This window comes from Microchirus variegatus, assembly GCF_963457635.1.
Source record: "Microchirus variegatus genome assembly, chromosome: 16".
In the NCBI taxonomy this organism is placed as follows: domain Eukaryota; kingdom Metazoa; phylum Chordata; class Actinopteri; order Pleuronectiformes; family Soleidae; genus Microchirus; species Microchirus variegatus.
This window is the reverse complement of record NC_139817.1, coordinates 9,255,466-9,268,045: the sequence shown is the minus strand read 5'-3', so window position 1 is coordinate 9,268,045 and position 12,580 is coordinate 9,255,466. Positions and strand designations below refer to the sequence as shown.

Here is a 12,580-nt window from a genome sequence, read left to right as displayed (position 1 = left end):
GGCAGAATTGGCTGCAACTCGTGCCGCTAATTGTAACACATTTGCAGAAACGGGGGCGATGATGTCTTTGTCATTGAGAGACATGACCACAAACTATTCTTATTCTCACCACATTTTCAGTGTGTGTGTGTGTGATTTGACCGCTAATATTGGATACTGCAGCTTTCTGGAAAATTCCACAAAAGAGAGACTTTTCAAAAGCAGTTCCCCCGGGGGAAGCGCAGCAACAAATCAAACTCTGGTCGTGTCTTTTAACCTTGGCAAAAACAAAATAATAAATAAATATATACATATAAGCTAAAATGTAAACATACAAAAGAAAGCTCTCACTGTGAAAGATTCTATACGTCGAGCCACTGTTAGTGCCACAGTGTATAAATATGTGTTTCTCAATTAATACCCATAATAATTAATATCATATAATATAGTTTGGAGCATAATTAGAGGCAAAGAATTTGCATCATGTTTTATAACAATTTAGTTAAGTTAAAGATGACACTAAACCCTGACATTTAGGACAGTAATGTTGTCTAATAATTAAAGGTGCATTATGTAAAAAATCGAAAGCGACTGGCCGTAAAATCCTCCTAATATGTCACAGAGACTCAGGAATAATGTTCATATAACATATTGAACTCACCAACAACAACAGTACAGCCAAAATATTTGCATTAAAAATAATATTTTGCAGACTGCAAATCAAGTTTATGTTTTGAAATCATGTTTTGTCATGTGGCGCCACCTACTGCCGTCTACCAATCATTACAGTCAGTAGAGTCTCAGCCCAGTTACGTCTGAAAACGAAACCTAAAAGACCTCGGTGTTTTGAATTTGAATGTAGTCACCGTTTTTGGCCACATTCTTACATATGGCGCCTTTAACCAAAATATTTGAGCGCTACACTCAATAAGAAAACTATTGCATGTGTTTGGTGCTGTTTATAGTCGAGGTAGAAATGAGAAGGACGTAACCATCAAAACCTCGGCATTACCCAACAAAGAATCATAAAAGGTCTTTATTTCGTGGTTTCTTTGACGAAGAGATGGAGAGAGAGGAGGTAGAGCGTCCCTCGCTGTTCCATAATCAGATGGGTATAGGGCTGTGGCGAACGCTGCCGAGGTCAGCGTCACTATGTGTGCTACTACTTAAGAGGATAATTAAACCCTTTGAGAGATCTGCATGCTCTCACCCTCTCTCTCTCTCTCCGATATGCATGTGCACAACACAGACAACATACAAGAGCAGCTCCTCAGTGATGACACTACACACAATTAACAACTGCTCCCACTTTATCTTTTGCGTCGTACAACGGTGACAACGGTGAAGGGCAGATACTGAATCTGAATCTTGATAACATTACTACATTACTATTATTATTAAGTACTGTATGTGTTACTGCGTAGAAATATGGAGCACTTTGAAAAGCAAAAACCCAGGGAGATGGATGGGAGTGGCAGTAAACCACCACGGGGCGACTCCATATATAATATATTATTATACTGAGCTTTCTGATAGCCAATGGAAATCCATTTCTTTGAGACAGGAACTTAAACGTGGGTCATATTTTGTCAACCTCATTGCTTGTCTTTTGTTGACGTTAATGCAGTTGTAATTTACAATCACATTTTATGGTGCAATATCCTTTATAAGTATGTCGAATAAAGATAAATTCAAGTTCTGATTATGTTATATTTGTAATGAACTACATTATTCATTGATAAGTTATAAAATGTTATACAACTAATAATAGGACTGATCAATAAAGAACAACCATCAGTTGTATCTGATCGTAATACGTAAATAATCTTAGAGGTTAAGGTGCTTCCTTCCTCCCTTCTGTCCTTCCTTGTCTAATTTGTTTGCCAAATAACGGTAATTTATGGGTTACAGACTTTATCTTTATCAAAACATTTCTTCACATAATTGGTCCCTATGAGAAAACCCGTGCGTCGTCGATAAGAATAATGGCTTCCAGTCAGTGTAGCAAAACATGCGTTTACAGGCGCCGTTTCCCCCCAAATGATTGCTAAATACGCCGCCGATTTCACTCTACATAGAATTTCTGTGGTATTGATTTGTTAACTGAGGAGCAAAAAAAAAAAAAAAAACTTGTTGGCATATTGTTTCTCAAAATAAATAAGCAAATACATAATTTATTCATTGGCAGATTTTCAGGACCTGCCTCCGTAACGATGCGCACAGAACTACTTCTACACCCCAGTTACTCTTTGTTCCTTCTGCTGGCCTTGCACATGCTCCACCACCACAGAGCTAACAACCAGACAGAAGGCAACAAAGATAATTAAAAAAAGGAAGAAGAAGAAGGTAAAATTAGAGCAGCTGCTCAAAGCGCACTTTCCACCAACCTTGATAACCTGCTCGTCGGTTGACTTGCACTCCACCGACTCTGTCACGTCAGAGATGGCGCCGTCTGTTCCAACGGTGACTACCTTCACTGGCATGGCGACTGTGCGGCCAGTGAGGACGGCCGTGTTCAGGATCTCTGTGTCCTGTGAAGACAAAATTCGTATTTTTTACAACTGACTTTAATGTAGAGCTATTGCAAGACTATTACTACTTTATACCAGGGCTGTGAAAGGAAACAAACTATAATCAATCGCTGAAGTTCAATAGAATAATGGCATTTTTTTAATCATATTTTGCAATTCACAATTATTTTTATAGTCCACATCAGAAATGTAGAGCAACTTGGAATCCAGAGAGAGCTACTTTATGAGCTTGACTTTTAGATTTATTTAATTATTTAAAGGTCCCATATTATAGTTAGCATTTAGCAGTTAGCATTTTGGAAAAGTGATCATTTGCAGGCTCTAGCAGGCACATTGCTGTCATATATAACACGTATCCACTGGACAGATAAATCCTCTGAGGCTGGAAGTTTGTGTAGAACTCTGTGCTGCACTGTGGAGCCAAGAATAGGACTTTTTACTTCCGGTTTTCAGATGCCGTTGCCCTCACCAGCACTCTTGCGTGTTTTACGGACAAAAGCAACATCGTGTGTTTTATCTCCTGTACTTAGACTGAGGAGGACCACAAACACATGAGTGAGTCATCTTTTTATACACATTGGCGAATGGTAGGGCCTCCAGAGTCCCAAATATAAGGATTTAAATGATTAAAAAGTTGATTTTCCATAATATGGGACCCTTAAAGAAATGCATATGCAACAGTATTTGTTTTGGTTTAATTTTCTCTTTCATACAGGCTGTATATTAGGGTCGGACAGATGAATGAACTGGGCTCAAGTGTTGGTCTATAATGATGCAGGCAGAGGGTTTCTGTACATGACAAAAACAGCAGCTTTATAGTTCTCAACCATTCTCAACAAATGAAGCTTATTTTCCTTCTTTTTAAAGTAACAAACATCAACTGTTTTTAAAGGTGTGAAACCCACAAACACCGTCTTTCCTTGCATCTCTCGGTCCTAAATTAACATGTTAATGCTGACAGCCCCAGTTCATCCCAATGAGAGCGATCCACAGTGGACCTCACCACTTCTAAGAAGGAAATCGCCTTCATCAAAAGCAGAAAAACATAGCAGAACAACAGCTCCAAATATCTAATTTTCAACATGCAATTTAGTAAAAATTTGAGAGAAACTGTTAACCCCAAGTGCAGTCTGTCTTGTGCCGAGGAGAGTGCAACACTAACTGTGTTTAAAGACTCATTGTTGATAATCTTATCTCACAATTTTTTTTTTTTAGTTTAAATGAATATTTCATTCACATTTGCATTAATACTGATTGCATTGGATTTCTTATGAGTGATTTCTTATGAGCTCTCTGTCAGTCTGCTTGTGTTTTGGACCGACTTGATCAGATCGGAACGTATCTGCGATGAGACACTTATTTTTTGTGCACTTCAAAACAAGAATAACATCAGTTCAATAACAAGAAACAAAGCGGGACTTGAACAACAAGACCCCCAAACAATTTACTTTAAGTGCAATGGTTCTTGAAATACAACCACATAAACAGGGTAAGGAGCACCACAATGCGTAACATATACTTTGAAAGAGTATCTGCACAGTATTTGACCCCACATGTTTATTTGTCAGGGGAATCAATGCTGATGTGTGTATTATACACACAAATAATCTTTAATCTCATTTCTTTCAATGCCACATCAATGTTTATGCTGTTGCCATCGTCATTCATGATGTTGTTATGAGTCCATTCATAACAACTGTAATAATGAGCAGACATGAGCAATAATATATATATATATATATACTACAACATTATTATACTGCATAAATCACATGGATGCTCCTGTTTATGCAACTTTAATATATATGATAGTGTAGCATTTACTAAATGAAGGACAAACACTACTTAAAATGATATTAATCATGGCATTAATCAAGGCATTTACTGACATGATTTTCACATTTTGTATATTAATTGATCAAAAACTAGTTCAAACGAGAGCTAGTTCAAATCAAAATGCATTAGGTAGACATTAATACACAATTAGATTCTTCTTCTTTACTCAACTTCTCCTTTTAGTGGCTAATCTGCCTCCATGTTGCCCTTATCCCCTGTTACACCAACTCTCCTCACAACATCCCTGAACCTTCTCTGTGGTCTTCCGCTTCCATCTTCAGCGTCCTTTATCCGATACGATCACTGTCCCCCACTCTCTCCCGACTGCACGTGACCAAACCGTCTCAACCTTTACCTCCAAACCACTCAACCTGGGCCGAATATGCTCTAATTTCTAATCCTGTCAATCCTGGTCACTCCCATCGTAAATCTCAGCATCCTCAGTCTCTGCCACCTCCAGAGCCAGCGTCTCCAGGTCGTACATCACAGCAGTTTTCACTACTGTCTTGTAGACCTTCCCTTTCACATTCCATACCCTGTTATTATTCATGATCCTATCGGTCGCTGTATTTGATTTGCTGTGTTACTTTGCTTCTTTCTCCATTTAGCCTTTTTTACTTTGGGCTGACGGTTGTTAAATGTCTTTATAAATGACATGCTTAATTGCAGTTTGGTGCTGCTTTTGTTACCGACGATAGATATTTTTAGATGAATAAATTAGAAAGCTTTTTTACCAAAGCATGCTTTCGTTCAATTAGTTGTTCATTAATTAACCGCTTTATTACCCTTTATCCATAAAACATTATTTGGCAATGTGTTCATTTTCCTGACAATTAAGAACTGGGCAAAAAAAACATGATAAATCTAAGGTTTACTAACAAAACGTTCGTTTCAAATTTCTCTCACTCCACACTGTAATTTTCTCTCATCTAATATCTCAGTGATTATTGTCATCCACTTGACCACCTTGCATATTAGTAATTGACCGTGTTTAGTTTGGAAAGATGTTTTTTATAAGTACCTAATTGCATGAAGCTTAAATCATTTTTTCCCACACTCTCTTAGAAATAAAAGTGCTAAGTGGAACCATATAAGGTTCTTCGGCTTGTCCTCATAGGAGAACCCTTTTTTGGCTCCAGGTAGAACCTTTTTTATAAAGATTCCACCTGGAACCCTTTTGGAGGGTTCCACCAAGAAACCTTTTAAAACCCTTTATTCAGGAAAGGGGTTTTAAAGGGTTCTCTGGATCAAAATGGTTCTTACTGGAACCATTAGTGTTACCAAGAACCCTTGAAAAACCCTTTCTTCGGGAAAGGGTTTTTCAGAAGCAAATAGTTCCAGGTAGAACCTCAGCCCTTGTAGAAGGACCCTTTTGGAACACTTATTTCTAATAGTGTATTATTTATCAGTCTGACGCATCATGACATGCTTCATGGCAGGAGTTGGGGGTGATAAAAAAAGAATAACCTCACTGAAATGTGTGTGCAGCTCCTTCTGCAAACATTACATAATAAAAAAAAAGTAAACCCTCGAAGACCTGTAAACATTGTTGAATGTGCGCTGGAGTTCACCGCTCAACTGAAATGATTAAAAGTAGAATCTACTCTATATTCAGTTTATTCCCAGCACTAATTTGAAATGAGTGGAAAAAAACAGGCAAACAAACAAACGCTGACAGTCAAACTGCAGGCATTTCAAGGTATCACGCGATCATTTTCGGAAGTTTAATGCCTGTGGAGAAGTGAGGAGAAAATGAGATCAATTAACATAATGTCTGTAATCCTTGAGCTCTCACTTAACTGGTTTTTTTGTTTTTTTTGTTACAGAGGATTTGCTTTACAGTCTTTTTTTCCCTTCAATAAAATAGTATTAAGAATAGTAAAACATAAAAGCTGGTTGACAGATAGCTCAATCAAAACTGATGCCGATGTTTGCTTTCTTCCTTCAATCCATCGTCATAATATGCCTAATTTCTCCTGTCAGCTTTTCGCGACTCTCTGTATTTCTAATGTACAGCAGTTCTCTTGCTGCACTATAGCTGTATACACAAAAAAACATGCTCCCTCCCCAGTTAGGTCTGATAGTATTGCTTGACAGAGACAGATTGCGGATAAAGGATGCAGCAAACAAATAATATTTGATTGTTTCTGTCCACGACGACCAGACAGAGGCAGAACTAATGTGAAGCTACATTATTTTGAAGAATTGGTGTTTCTTTTTGTCTTCAGCCCTACTCTGTTCGTAGCGCACAGTCCATCACGCAAGAGTACTCCAAAATAATGGCAACAACAATTTCACCACAGTAGATAAACAAAAGGCTCCTGTGTTTTGTTAACTCTGACCATGTATTGAAAGTAAATTGCGAACCTCACACTTTGAGTTACTTATCAAATATATATATAAAAACACCTTATTTAACCACTACCTTTTCAAATCAATGAAAAGTGTGAACTGAAAAAAAAAGACTGCCCTTTCTCATTCAAATAAAAATCTCCTTGAAAACCCCTCAAAGAAACCTGCATGCTCTTGACACGTTATTATAACCTGTTCACTATAGTTTTTTTCCTGGCATGTATTCAGGATCTTCTGTTGTCCAGTCTGAGTTTTTTCTTTAACTGAGGTTACCTGGATAAATCAATTTCACCTTGATCATGCAGAATATATTTTCGTGCTTTCCCTTATCGCACGCTTGCGGTTCAGTGATTTGTGAGCAGACGACCTACAGAAGCACTGCTTAGTTCTGAGCATCTGCAAACCCAATAACAAAATCTGCTCTCGGTACACAACTGGAGGATTTCTGAATGCACTTTTTGGATTTGATTTCCCAGTCTGCGCCCGAGCCGTTATGGTTTTTACATAATTTCAAAAACTGTCACAGTGTTTATCACAAACCTTTCTCTCTCTCTCTCTCAAAGCATCTGTGAGTTTTGTTTGGTCTGCCAAGAGGGAAGGAAAATCTGTTTCTGAAAAGTTAGGAGGGGGGCAGAGGAGAAATTACTTTAAGTATTTTCGCGTGTTTTTCCTAAAGTGAGCTTTTTTAGCACTCTTTTGTGTTGAGGCAAAATCGTGCGTCCATTTATCCACTTATCCTCTGAGAGTAGCGGGCAGACTGGAGACAAATCCAGTGTCAGTGAATGAGCAGGGACCAACACAGAGACTAACAAGCGGTTACGCTCATGTTCACACCAACGCATAAGTGAGGGGGGGGGGTCTTCAATTTACCAAACCTACATGTCTTTGGACTGTGGAGGAGGTAGGGGTGGGAATCTTTGGCTGCCTCACGATTCACATATGATTCAGGGGCCGTGATTTCGATTATAACACAATTATTGATGCATCTTGACGCACTTTCAAACAGCCTTCAGAAAGGCTTTGTCTCACTGTGTGATCCCTCACCACTTATACACCGTTATTTTTATCAACAGAGAGTTTAACTCGTTTACATTAACTTTTTAATAAACTGAATGAAATGTGTCCCCATAAAGTGCTGCACCATTCAGAATAATCCATGTCTGAATCGCGATGCATCTAACAGTCAATGTTTTTCAGAACATGCAAATGCCTCAGAGAAATGTGGATTTCAGGTTTCATAATGACATCTTAAGAGGTTTTTATGGTAAGCTAGATGTGTTTCGGTGAATGTGTAGAGGCAACACAACAGCTGCTGTCTACATTTCACACAATTAAAGTTAGTATTTGTTCAGTTAAGGTTGCTCTCAGTTTCCTTTAACAAGTAGACGACGATGATGATAATGATGATGATGATACTCCCTTTTAGTAGGAAGTCTTTTCAGTTATTCCTTGTATATTTGTAAGTTTTAGTTGACCTCTCTTTTGAGGTTTGGGCCCTAATCTTTATTGCTTACTTACTTCAAATAACATCCATGCACATGTTATAAAGCTGACATCTGAGACATTGACACCTGTGAATCTTTCATATCATAATAACTCGAAATGCACGGTGTCCAGTATAACAAATGTTTAATATAAAACGTTCACCTCATTAACCTAAATTATTATTATTACTATACTACATTAACAGTGAAACTGCACCACGAAGAGAGAACTTCTCAAGCTCCAATAACTGAAGCAGTGATTCGAATTTCAAGTAAAAAAAGATCACAAATACACAATTAACATATGAATGATGCTCAGATTCGACAAGACAGCTAGCAAGAAGCACCAGGTTCAAAAAGCAGTATCTTTTTTTCCCATGAAACCCCTCCACCTCTCACCAGGCATCGCCTTGGTTGTCTAATACCCTCCCGAGGTCATGGAGGGTGTAAATGCTCGTCTTACTCCTGAAGCCAATTTGTGCTCAGCGGCAGATAAATACTCCAAATGTGCGTCTTATTATCCAGCGCACACACACAAACGATTCAAATTTATGCAGAGTCAGGACCACGCCACACATGCAGACATGCTAACTTTGACACAAACACATCCAGGCCGCCGGACCTTTGAGAAATATGATACGGCTTTCTCCTCATGCAGCAGCTTATCTCAACAACCTCTCATTGCGGTGCAGAGAGCGGAGAAAGAAAAGAGAAGGAAGGCGGCGAGAGGAGGAAGAATCGATAAAAGGCCATTATGCTTCACTGCTGCCAGGGTACATGGGTGGAGTGTGGGGGCTGTTGTGGTTGTGGATGAATGATGTGTAAGGCAGCAGACGACCTACAGAGGTGCTGCTTAAGGAATACTTAGTGTATGTGAGCCTCTGCACAGCTCAAGGACAAACTCTGCCAGTTGAACACAACTGTAGAGCAACATATTCCACCGATCGGTTGAATGGGCGGCCATGGAGGAAGTTTGAAGTCACTTCTGGGGGTGTCATACAACAAAAATGTTACTAGCAACCACCTGTAATGTGTCATTTTAGATTTAAGTCGGACTAGGACGAAAAATCAACAACAAAAAAACAAAGAGTCTTAGTCAGACTAACATACACGGATAATGCGATTCATAGTCTGATTACTCCTGTATGTATACGCTTAGTAGGACTGGGTGTTCTGTGCATGCTCCAAAACTTACTCTTCATAGAGTAAGGTTAGGGTTAGGGTTAGGGTTATTGGGTTAGGGTTAGCCTAACCCTACGAGTCAGCAACCACAAGAGCCATGCTAGCCCATCTAATTTGATGAGCAGCAGGTACGGAAGATACAGAACCACAGCACGATACAATTTCACGTGACATAAAGGTCAATAGAAAACTGATTCAATACGCACTAGCTTACAGAAAGATACAGCGCCACCTAGAGAGGTGGAGTCAGATGTACAAGGACGATAAATCAATTTTCTCCTCCGCATGTACACTCGGACTCTGCAAGACGTCCGATTGCCTGTCTTAGTCGGACTATGGCCTTAGCTTGATTAAACTGTGCATGTAAACGTACTGACTGATGAGGTTTTATTAGCAGTGCACTAGCCTCATCAGACAAACAAGTGAGAGCTTTCAGTTTTCAAGTGGACGCTTACTGTGCAAATGAAGAAGAAGGACATCCTTTCTGCAATGTGTTCTATTTTATTCTTCAATAATGAGGCAGATCCTCATTTCACTGTGTGACAAATAAACATCCAAATTCTAATCAGTGAGTCCTAGTCAATCTGTTGATATATTTCCTGAAGGAGTTTTTGCTTTTTGCATCGGTCACATCGACCTTGATCTTTGACCAAAATCTTGTCAACACATCCTTGAATCCAACTCAAAGTTAAAGGAAATCCCTGAGGGCATTCTTGAAATAGCAAGTTCAATAGAATAAGACATACCTACTTACAGAACATACAGAAGGACGACCTCAGACAGTAATGGCCACAGCCATTTGCTGCTGCTGCCAGATGTGGAGGAAATAGGAATCTTTATTTTCCATCCACCGAGCAAACACAAAGTCTCACCCTGTCACGCACAAACATGTAAACATCCCACAGCATGTAGCCGGAGATAAAATGAAAGCAAGGCTGGGGAAAATCAACACCTCCTACCATTTGATTTATTCATTTCTTTTCCCCCTGTCTCACTTCTTTTTCGAGCAGTAGTGATACAACAGCAGTGCTCGTAGAACGTAATCTTTTTTTTTCTGGTTATGGCATAGCATGCAGTGCACTGTGGAAGTCAAAGAAAAGTCAGGGCAAGGTGCTGATAACTGAAAATGAAGTGGCACATGATAGAAAAAATACTTTCTTCTCCACCAGTGAAGAGAATGTCAGTGATTTCAGCAGCTGAAACTTTTTTTTTTTTTTTCTGAGAGAAAGGTGAATAAAACACTTTACTACACAGATACTGCATCCTTACTTCAGGGCTTTATCATGTGAATGAAATTAGCTAAATAATAAACGCCTTTGTCTCCACTGATTTAACACAACTGGCAAAGCAGATACGACTCTGCAGTGCTTTACCATGACCACGGTGGTAAGGAATACCACTACTGATTATTAAGTCCTCCAGTGATTTATACTCTCCTCATTAATTAGATATTGATTTATTACATAACTTGTTGGCCTGACAATCTGTTGGATTTTGTTATCGTGTGTACTGCGAGTTCTACGTACTTTTAGCGAGATTAAATATTAAGTGCCTGTGTTGTTCTTCCCTCCTCATATTTTTACTCGCTCTCTATCATTAGGGAGAGGAAACGCCAAAGTCAGCAGTGGTAAATCGGCCTCTGCTGACCGATAAAAGACTCGACTATATTTTAAAGAAGTCTCTCCTGTTGTTGGAGGTCATTTGGTTGGAATTAGTCAGAGAGCTGCTACGCCGCTGCACAGGCTGCTGGACCTTTGCCGGCCAAAGTAACGATTCTCGAGCCAGGCTGACATGAGTCGGTGAAAGGGTAAGGCAAGGCCAGCCAACGGGAAAATAAACAAACAACACAGCAACAAATTACAGAATGGACAGGCTTAGCTTCAAAGTAAAGCCTGACTGACAAAGAAGCTGCAGCAGCGCGGGTTCCCGAGGGAGGGAAGAGAGAGAGAGGGAAAGATGTTGGGCGGCAGCAGAGAAATAAAGTTTGTGTTGCGGCTGCTGTGTGGAGGACATACGCGGTCTTATGTGTGGGGTCTCCATCAAAGGAGAGCTGCAAACACTGTCCTGCGCTCACACAGTTAAGAATGTTCACACTTGGACGACGCCGTACTTCCCTGGCTACAGTGTTATCTGAATTCAAGGGCCGTCGTCTGCTGTGTTGTGAATCAATCTACCAAAACATTTCCCTGCCCTACTAAATAGCTTGAAAGCTAATTTCACTTCCATTCCCGTGGAAACGTGTTGAGAACAGCTGCGTAATAAAGACATTATACGCCTGTAGTTTGTTGACCACGGGGATAAGTTGTGTTCACAACCTTTCAAACTGCTGATTTCTTATGTGAGCGTTAACTACTTTTAAACCACGTTTATTGAGAATGGTTTTTAAAATTCAGTAGCACGGTGATTCTTTGCCTCTCTGTTCTTAATTGTACATTTTCTTTTTCAATTTTATTGATTCGTATTTTATTGGTTTCCCTTACTGTTTAATGGCTGTATTTTACTCCTGCAAACGTATTGAGTGTTTTTTATTCCTTCCTTTTATGTGAAACACTTTGAGTACCTTACAGATATTGTAAAGTGCTTTGTAAATAAACATTGATTGACTGATTGATTGATTTTTATGATGCAGTTGTGTAAATCATGTCTCCACACACGTGTCCCCATGGAGTCCCAGTCTTTCTGCTGTAGGAGGTTATACGTCCCTTGTGCTAAAACATTATTATGTTAAGTTGGTGAAGGAGAAGCACGGCTTTCTATGGAGGGTATAAATCTATCTATAAAGCAAGTTGTGTCTGTGACAGGCATTTCTCACTGACCGTTAGTCAGATCACCCTAAGACTTTGGATATGGGTTGAGCATGGCCCGATGGTGTGCATCATTGATATTCGATTTTTTGGAGGAATTTAAATTTTCACTGATTTATCATGCTGCACTTTTGCTGTTTATCACGCTACACCAGGCAGGCAGAGGCTCATCAGCAGCAGCTGCGCTGTCTGGAGCGGGGAGGTGGAGGTGGAGGTGAAGAGGCTGTCCTCACGGTGGGTGAGACATTTTCACACGGTTCACCACAGAACATGGTGTTATACTGAAACAACGGGGTGTCCATTCACCAATATGCAAGCACATATTTATTTAGCATTAGCATGTTACTACTTCGCGGCTAACTTGGCGAACCTGTTTCCAAACGCAAGCTAGCAAATCTAGGATTAGCATTAG

General features: G+C 39.6%; 1 protein-coding gene across 1 annotated transcript in view; it reads right to left on the bottom strand.

The window, feature by feature from the left end:
• Window positions 1–12,580, bottom strand: part of LOC310938627 (transmembrane protein 132C) — a gene marked incomplete at both ends in the record, with an annotated part of 148,697 nt that overhangs the window by 13,981 nt on the left and 122,136 nt on the right. Inside the window, one exon of the mRNA XM_083903167.1 lies at window positions 2,367–2,510. Coding sequence (XP_083759293.1) covers window positions 2,367–2,510 — 144 coding nt within the window. The remainder of the gene's footprint in view (window positions 1–2,366; window positions 2,511–12,580) is intronic.